The sequence below is a fragment of the Falco rusticolus genome, chromosome 2 (assembly GCF_015220075.1).
Source record: "Falco rusticolus isolate bFalRus1 chromosome 2, bFalRus1.pri, whole genome shotgun sequence".
Classification (NCBI taxonomy): Eukaryota; Metazoa; Chordata; class Aves; order Falconiformes; family Falconidae; genus Falco; species Falco rusticolus.
In genome coordinates, this window is record NC_051188.1 from 75241695 (window position 1) to 75251374 (window position 9680).

Sequence of the window (9680 nt, forward strand, 5' to 3'; positions counted from 1 at the left end):
GCTTCTCAGTGGTTCTTTAATTAGAGATGTAGTTTAGTTGGATGTATGGAGAATGCACAGACAGGGAAGTGAATTGTGGAAAAGTTGCCATGGTTGTTCTGGAGAAAGTGGCTGAAGCCAGGAGTGGGGCAGTATAGGAGACTGAGTGGTTCAGTCGGTTCTCAACTGGGGTGAAGGACAGAGGTGAGAGCTAGAGCTGAGTTCCTGCTGCCTTTCAGCTGAAGTCCTGACATGAACAGGCTGGCATATCGATGGTTTTAGGTCTTAGAAATGGATTGTTTCCTTTTTTGTCCATCTGATCTCATTGCTGTTCCATCTCCTAGTTTGATCCTGCTGCAGGCAAGCACCTCTGCTCAGCTACAGTGATGTTTCTCTGATTGTTTCCAAAGATTGCTTTAGCAGTTCCCTCCTCTTTTGTTTTTGTTGTGGGTTTGTTGGTTTTTTTCTTTTTTGTATAGTCCATGGCCACAGATGGAGAACTGTTGCACTTGTCTGACTTGATTCAAAAGAACTGTCCTTTTAATTACAGGCAGCGTGCTGCTGCTTAAGCTGGGGCAGCATGGTTTGTATGATTGGCCATCTTGCCAGCATATGTAGCAAGAGTTCTGTTTTCAGAGTGAATGTTTACGAACATTTTCTATCTGAAATACCTATACAAGTTCTAACCATTTTAAATACAAGATGTAGAATTTCAGCAGTCAAGATTTATAATTTAATTGTTCTATTATGCATGTTACCAAAATCAACACTGTTTGCAGGAAAACAAATTCTTACTATTGTCCTCCTAAATATTTTTATAAAACTGGGAATTTATTACTATATTAAATAGGTCACATCTAATATCAGTGCATGAAAATACTTTGAATTATGAGTCTGTGTTAGCTTTTTTCAGTGCTCGTAATTGAGCTCAGAAGAAAACAATGCATGTAAATGCACATGTTCTGAAGTTCATTTGCAGAGATACTGTTGGATTTGAAGGAATCTTTAGCTGTCAAAATGGCTAGATCTTAACACAGAGGTGTAGTTCAGTACTGCTCTGGTGACCAAGCTAGTGGTGAAAGTATAATTTAAACATTTCAATATTAAATGCGAAGAGGTAGAAAATGAGAAAACAAGCCTAGGTTATGAAAATACTCATGGCTTTCTAAATTCTGAAGACCTCCTAGCATGTATAAATGGAGAAGTGCAACAGTCTCAGAGTACAGAACACAATAATACAGACGACTTTGTTTTATATGAACAATGACCAAATTTGCTTTTCAGCTGTTTTTCTTCTGTGTGCAACCTTTCTGTTTAAAGAAAGGAGAGGGAACAAAAAAAAAAAAAGATACTTCATGACAGAATGATTGCCAAGAAAACTTTTGAAAAACATTTTGTTCCTGTTATTTAGTTACTGTGATCTTTGTAGATGTTGTCTTGTAAAGTTCTCACTGCTGGTAAGAGTTCCTTCATTTTAGCTTGATTAATATTAGTCAGAGGGAAGAAATGGAAAACAGTCAATTTCAGTATTGTTTTCTCCAGCAGGATTTTTGTGGTGAGGAGGGAAGAGTTAGCTCTGTTCATTATGTTGCTTGCTTCTTGTCACATCATAGGAAAGAGACCATGTTGCTACACAACCTGTGATTGTTTTGAACATTAAAAACATTTTGGTGATACACACCTGTGTCACAGCTCAGCTTTCCAGTTCTAGAAGTGTGCCCTGGGATTCTCATGTGGTTTCTGATATAAATTTCCTTAACGTCTGCAGAATTTGATACTGAAGTTTCAAGCGTCAAGCCCTAAGGCCTGAGACAGGATCCAGTCCTCAATTTGCTAGGCATTCTGTAACAGAGTTTTCTCTTTCTGCTTCAGAATGCTCGGTCTTCAATAACAATTGAAAATGTTAGATGGAGTTAAAGGATGCCTCCCCTGGCATGTGACAGATTTATCTGAAAATACTGATAACCCTAGTGATGGCCAGGCTTTGCATAATTTCAATAGTTCTCAAATATTACTATCGTATATGCAACCATATCCCATAATTTCCACAAATAATATAGAGGGGTTCTGTGTTGACAAAGAATAATCTTTCATGTTGAGCCAACCAAGTCTATAATATAGGGAGACAGCTTGCATTATGAAGAGGCAGCATGCATGTTTCACGCGTTACAAAGAAGCAACTGAATAGTGACCGTACACGTATGATGGGTAGCTGAAAAGGTTATTCAAACATTAGTGTTTTTTGATACTTAAATATATAAAAAGTCAGTTCTATTTTTTTAAAGTTCTGTGTAGAGGTTTAAGGAAAATGCAGAAATTTATACAAGGAGTCTGTTATTAAGACAGACTGTAAGGAGTATCTGCTATGAAGTAACTGTTACTAAGTCTGTTACTAAGTATTGTTTTGTAAGGGTTTTACACACGTTTTTAGAACTTATCCCCCAAATAAAATACTGTTTCTAGATACAGGAGCCGGCAGTTTGCTGAGGAGTTACTCAACAGGCTGCACTAAGAGGTGAACCGCAAGGTTGTCTGCCTTTGCCATAGCTTTCCCTTAGACTCTGTTTTTTCCAGATGCTGAGTGAGACCTGTAGTTCTCTCACAGGCAGCACTGAAAACAAACCCTCCTTGACCTTTGCTGTCAGCCAGTAAATTGTTGGTTGTCCGTGTTCAAAGAATCTTGGTCCGTCAGCAAAGCTTGTCAGAGTCCATTGCAGCTTTTTTGAAAATACCCTTTTGAGGTACCAGGTACCAGGTGTGGAAGACAAGTGTCAGCAACTTAGAGTGAGTGGGACACAGTATTAATGTGAAGAATGACATGAGAGCTTTTTCTTTGGTGGAAGTCTTGTGTTTATTTTGGATATAAGATTCTGTAAGGAAAAAACCAACAACTTTGTTTCAATGATTGTTGTCTGTGAGGGTTTCATACCACTTGAAAAGTCCCTAATTAGGAGCTGCGTGAATATTAGGATGAAAATCCGGTAAGGAGGGGAGGATTTTCTTGTAAAGCAAAACAAATCAAAATGCCAACCAAAGATGAAGGAACAGGAAGAAACTGGAAAAATTGCAGTATCTCCCTGTCTTTATTCACACCAGGAACAGAAACAAATTGAGGTAAGAAACAAAAGTAATATTGAAGGATTGAAGTCCAAGAAACTCTGAAAAAACGGACAGGTATTTTGTTCGTGTGTATTTAAGATGAAGGCAAAATGAATGGAGAGAAAATTGAGTTGCTTCCTACGCATGGCATGGTTACTGGCATGTGATACGTTTTTGGCAATTACTACATTTTATTTCTTACTCTTGTAAGATTTTAAGAAGAAAAATGTCCAGCTTCCATGTTTCACAGTGACTTCCACTGGAACTTGTGCTCTTTGTACTGACTTGAGGCCCAGTCGGATGCTTTGCTTCTGCTTTGTATTCAGATGTGATTGAGATTACGGTAATTGGGCTGTGAACTTGTACATAAAGGATAAGTATATGAATACCATTAAGTAAAAAGGGAATGTTACAAGAACACTGTATCAGTCGTATCGCAAAAGAACATACTAGGTACGCTTTTTACTGTTCAATGGACATAATGTAAATGCTTAGCATGTTAGAGGCAAACTGTTAAGGTAGTGGATGAATTTTGGGTTGCACAGAACAAATACTGCGAGAGAATTTTTTTTAGGTGTATCTCTTTGTTCAGTGTTTCTCCAAAGAGGGCACTGAAAACTGGGTGTTTCCTGACTTGCATAAGGTCAATTAAAGTTTTCTACTACCTGGTTTGTTAAGAGTCTGACTAGAGCAGTTGAGAAGAATGTTGTGTAGTACGGAGGGGGAAGAAATGCTGGATGAAAGGGAGGTTTGAAAGACTTCTGAAAAGATAGTTGTATGGTGTCTCCAGGTTTCATCTCCACTGATACATGTTAGTGCTTTAGTGATGAGAATACAGAAATCAGGTGTGAATCGTAAATGTAAACTGTATTGTGTTTTGTTTAGGGCTTGTTGCTGTGGGAGAGAAGGCACAAAAGAGATCTGGACATTACGTTGTGATGAAGGATCTTTCAGGTAAGATTCTTACTCATCTAAAATTAAACTCATTTAAAATGACCACTTTGATAGTGGCATTGAAATTTCAAATACATTTTATCTTTAAGGTAAACACCCAGTTTCTGCATTGATGGAGATCTGTAACAAAAGAAGATGGTCACCACCTGAATTTGTGTTGGTGGATGATAGTGGGCCTGATCATCGCAAACATTTTATCTTTAAGGTACGTTTTGAGTTTCCTCGTTTGCTGTTGGCTTCCAAATTTGTGTTTGTATACAAACATGTGAGCCGTCTCGGGGGCGGCTGAGGACTGCTAAGCACTGTCTCGATGCTAAGTCCTGTTTCTGTGCAGGCCAAATCAGTGCTCTCGAGCACATTAACCTGAAAATCTGTCAAGAAACACACCATTTCACTTCTTAATAAAATGATTAACCGATGTGGTGTCATATTCTTGCAGGTGTGATGTTAAGTCTTACTGTTGCAAAGGTAATGAGCAAAATGTAGTTGTTCTTTGTCCTTCAGTTTTATCTTAAGATGCGGGCTTTTTTTTTCACATAGTATCTTGTATTAGCAGTTACTTTTTGGAAACAATTCTGCTTCCAAACCAGGTGTGGATTTTGTCTACCGCTAAAGAGGAATTGCGTAGAGAATGTGCTTAAAGGAGCTGTGCAGGGCTGGCTCAGAACAGAAGTGGAGAGGCACTTGCTGACACTTTCTTCTTTCCTCCCTCTTTCCCAAACAGGTGAGAGTCAATGGAAATGAATATAGGCCTACTTTTGCCAGCCTTAATAAGAAGCATGCTAAAGCCACAGCAGCAACTGCGGCTCTCCAAGCGATGGGACTTGTACCAAAGGAAAGCATGGTTAATACCACCATGTTTAGGAGTGCCTCACACCGCTAGATATTGTTTTTTATATTGACATTATTTCAGATAATTTTACTCTGCACAAAAAATGGTATTTGCCCTTTCATGTTGTAAATACATTGGCAATTCCCACGTTGTAAAAACTGTACAGACACCTTCAGGTTTTTCTTTTGTACCATCAAAATGTATTTAAATCATACTTAGTTTTTGGTATGTTTATATTGTTTACATTAGTGATGTAATTATTTCTTAAATGACTAAATCAGACGACAGACTCTGGAGGCATCAGTAATCTAAACCCTTGTTTTAAAACTCATGCAATTTCTCTTCAATACGGAATGTTAACACTTTCATACTGTTTTGTACTATGCTGCAGTTTTCCCTGGTCTCGGTAAAGCTACTCGTGCGCTTTTGCCTACAGCTGGTAAAAGGTCGTGCGGCTTACCTTAGTCTAGTCGAGGCTGGCGTGTACTGCTGGACAGATACCGGGCCAGTACTGTGACCCCTGCGAGAGCGTGCGGCGCTAGCCCTGTTGTACAGCGTTAACGCTGCGGCTTCTCTTTGAATTTTGCTCGGGGGTTTAACTTGGCGGTGCACTGCAACTGGCCATACAGCCCATACTCTAGGACCTTCGTTATTAGGCAAAAAGACTTGCTTTCAAAGGGATGGCAGAAAGTCCAGCAATGGAACCGATAAGACTTGCAATGTAAAGGTGACTCTCCCTGCATGTTCTAAGAAGGGGGATGATGGAGTTGTCTATTCCAAACAAATTAACACACTGCCTGATGTTGATTGTATGAATTTGTGGTTAATGTGAATTTTAAACTCTAACAGATCTACAACTGGATTTGGGGGGGAGGGAGGGGGTAGAATGACGCTTAAATTGTTGTACCCAACTTGGTCAATAAAGCAGCACAAGTTCATAATCTTAATCACTGGTCAGTAAGCAGTAATTAAAATGTATGCCAAAACAACTTTTTGAAGAGACGCACAGTATAAAAGTACGCTTTATGAAGATCACCAGCAGCTGTTAGGGTTGCAGAATCAGTTTTAGTCATTCTTGGTTGCTTTGGACGATTACCAAATTAACTCCTTGGGCTTAAATTTTGTGTAATGGTACTCTGCCTTCAAGGAGACGGCCTGATCCAGAGTTTTGGCAGTTTGACAAGGGGGAGGATGTCGAGAGCTTTTCCTTCCTTTCCCCCTTCCCTTTTTTTCTTTTTAATTTAAGAAGTATTAGTACTTTAGCTATGTGCACTTTGAATTGGAAAAGGCATTGTACACCTCTTGCCAGATTTGTCTGAGTTACGAGTGTGTTGCCAGGATTTACGGATTCTAGTAGTTCAGGTGCTTATTTCAGAAGTCTTTTTGAGGTCTCCTGTATCACCTACTGACCAGAGCTTCATCTGGGACAGGAACAAAACAGTTTGTCCACAGTCAGGCTGTGCTCAGGCCTAAAGCCAATGATCTTTGCAAGGGTGGTAGGAACATGGAGGTGAAGAACGACTAGTACCTCTTCTTCCACAAAGGTGACTTGTGTGTATTTTGTCAACTGTTACGAACAAGGTGTCTTGTCTTTACCCTGAAGGGACGAGGATCGATGTCTCATGTTGTGTACAGCAGAGAAATGGTATTTGGTTCTCCACACACGCTTCCAAGGAACAAAGCCCCTTACTAGTCTGTCAAAGTGCTCTAGAAATGCTTAAGTTAATCTCAGTTTTCATGGAGATAGTTGTCTTGAATTAAACTTTTTTCCCTTTGGCTTCTCGCCTTCAGTCTCTGACTAAATATTTGAAGATCTCCTTGCCTTGCTTGCCGAACTAGTTGGAAGGTGTGTCTAAAAAGCCAAAAGTAAATAGGGTACAGTGATGGGAAGATCTGCTCTGGGGAGAACTGGGGTCATAGCTGAAGTCTGGCTTTTTGATGTACAACTCAAAGTAATTAACTCGGGATGTGGGAGCAGCTCCCAGTTACCCTCGTGCTTAAATGTCTGGTTTGATAGAGCTGCAACACCAGAGATGTTGATCATTCTTTTTAGTCTGTGGCGTCCATGTCAGCGCTGGTCTCATGGCTGTACAATATCAAATCTGGGAACATGCAATCTCTTGTACTTGTTGTTTTGTTCTTTTTTTCTTGGTCTGTATTCCCCATGTATAATGTAAAGATACATGTTATCTCACAGCAGCAAGGAGCAGATATGAATTCAGTCCCATTGAAGACTCCATTTAAAAAATAACTATTTAGGAAAGTTCTGGATTTCATGCCTTAAAGATGTGGTACTGTATGTGGATTTAATCTTTGGTCTTAAGGAAGACTTGTAAAAAAAAAAAAAATAATTAAGGTCTGTAATGCCCTAATTATGACAGTTCTTGATTTTGAGGTTTCTGTTTTAGTTTCATTCCTTGTTGTTTAGAATGATACATGAATCTAAAGCTAGTGCAGCAATGTGTTTCTGTTAAATATGTAAATTTGAATTGGTTTGAGTGTCCTTTGCATGCAGGAATAGATAAGTAGTGATATATTAAAAAGAACAACTAGGAAACACTCTCTTGGAACCTGGTTATTTATGCAGCACTTCAGCTGTCTTAAAGGTGAATAGTCTGTGACTCCCGCTGATGGAAGGTGTGATCTGTTTGGCCGTTTGATTTCCTTTTGCTGCAGAATTATTTTCCTAGAAGTAATCTTGAAAGTGCTTCTGACTTCCCTGTCATGCAGGGGAGGAGCGTTTTGAAACAGGTGCCTGAGAACTTGCAGCCAGCTTCCACCAGAACTATTTTTTTGGCAGTCTTCTAAGTTGTAGGTTTTTCATAGTTAGGACTGGAGGAGCAGGAAGGGGAAGTTCTTCTGTCTTGGAAAATTTGAAATTGCTTCTTGAAGTGCAAAAACCTCTATGAAGTCCCAGTCGGCCCAAACAAATCATAGTTGTGATGAATACTCAGCCATTCAGACAGGTTTAAATAAAACTTAATGCTCTAAGAGCATCTGGAATAATGGTAATATCTACTGCAAATGTAGGTGGAAGAGCAGCAGGCTGGCTAGTGCGGTGCTGTAGCTTTTAGAGGGAAAGTTCACCCACGGGAGCCAAGTATGCTTCAAGGGGAGCACTGAATCCCAGAGCCGTTAGCAGCTGCAGTACGCTGCTGAAATCACAGGTAAAGCTGTGACTTAAACCCAGCGCGCACAGTTTACAGTGCAAGGAGCTGCTACAGCTCAGGTGATGGTGCAGAGCATCTGGTAAAGAACTTGGTGGTGCATTTCTGAAATTACAGTTCTAGACTACAAGAATGTAACTGCAATTCAAATTTGTTTTTTAATGACTGCAAGCTATTCCTTGGTGTTAGTGTCCCTCCGGCACTCTCGCAGGCTAGATGTGAAAATACAAACTGGAAGTGAAATTAATAGAAAAAAGTATTTCCTAGAAACGGGCTTGAGTTCCCAGACCAAAATGGTTATTAACTTGATTAAAATTGCTTTCCTGTTGCTTTCAGTTCACCTGTCCCATGTGCTAACACGCTATGAGCAGGCCTGTTCCTCAGGCGTGCACCTGGGAGGTGGTGCCCGTTTCAGAACCGGGGTGGTGGGCTCCGGGGCTCCAGGGTGGGAGGGTGGGGGGGGCTCACACCTACAACAGCCAGGGAAGCTGCGCTCTGTTCAGTGCAGCAGAACGTGGTTGCTTTGGGAACTGCTCGTGGTGACCCGTAGCGCTGGGCTAACAGTTCGTTTACAGCAGACTGCAGAACCCAGCAGCAGAGGCTGTGACTGACGGAGGCAGACAAGCCAGATAAAAAAGGCATCGAGTTGATGGCTATTGCTTGTAAAAAGTGACTGGAAAGGAGCGTTAACACACCAGCCACTTCAGAAACCTGGTCTTCTGGTGTTCCTCATGATGCCCTTAGCACTGGATTTTCACTCTTGGTGTCTGATACTAATCAAAGGGGAAAAGTTGAGTAATTTCCTTTTTGATTAGTTAGAAGTGTAAAGATTTAATGGATTGCACTACCCTGAACTCCACTGGAAACAAAAGTATTTGACATTATCAAAGTACTTAATATTCTAAGGTACCTTTTTCCATCAAAAGAGAGGGGCTTTCCTTGAGCTTTTCTAGATGTCCTGTTCAGTGTACCACAAGGCGGACAGTGTCATGGTAGTTACTGTCAAGTAAGAGATACTAACATGAAGTATTCCAGTGTAATTGTATACACACTGTATTCTTGGGGTAGGATACTTCAAGTGGTGTCCATACAAAGTAACTGGGAGGCCATGCCTCAATCCACAGTAACTTCTTCACCTGCCCACATTTTAAAGTTTACCAGTTGTTTCTTCAAGACCTGGCTCTCATCTCCTACTGTTTCAGAATCACAGGTGGATTCTGAGAGGGCAGGCAAACGGCCCTGTAGTAACGGTGACCGTGTGGTGTGAACACTGCTTTGTTTCTGTGCAAAATACTGGCCAAACTGAGAATCTTGCTGGAGTACACCAGTGTGACAGTATTCTACATGTTGCTCTTCAGATGCAGCGTTTGCTGCTGCAGGCGTCTGATCCCCTAAAAGGCAGTGTACACACCTCCAAAAGAACAGCTTTGACTACTCAACCTGAAGTGAAACAGACTCGATTAAACCTGTCAATAGGCTTCGCTATTGCTGTGAACACGCAGCGTTGGATGAGCAGACCCCGCTGCCTCTCACATTCCACATCTCCAATCACCTGGTGCAACTATTCTATTTTTCCCAGCTTGGTCTGATTCAGGTCATAGTTTGTACCAATAGCTTTTTGAAAGTTCGGCTCATTTTAGTGTTTGGTA

The 9680-nt window shown here is 40.7% G+C and overlaps 1 protein-coding gene across 5 annotated transcripts in view; it reads left to right on the forward strand.

The window, feature by feature from the left end:
* SON (SON DNA and RNA binding protein) overlaps window positions 1–7424 on the forward strand; it is a 41445-nt gene extending 34021 nt beyond the window's left edge. For 4 of the 5 annotated variants that reach the window (XM_037376389.1, XM_037376391.1, XM_037376392.1 and 1 more), the window contains 3 exons: window positions 3964–4032; window positions 4122–4237; window positions 4757–7424. In XM_037376389.1, coding sequence (XP_037232286.1) covers window positions 3964–4032; window positions 4122–4237; window positions 4757–4915 — 344 coding nt within the window. In that variant the 3' untranslated portion in view covers window positions 4916–7424. The other variant, XM_037376393.1, reaches the window with a different exon arrangement.
* The last annotated feature ends 2256 nt before the right edge of the window (window positions 7425–9680 follow it).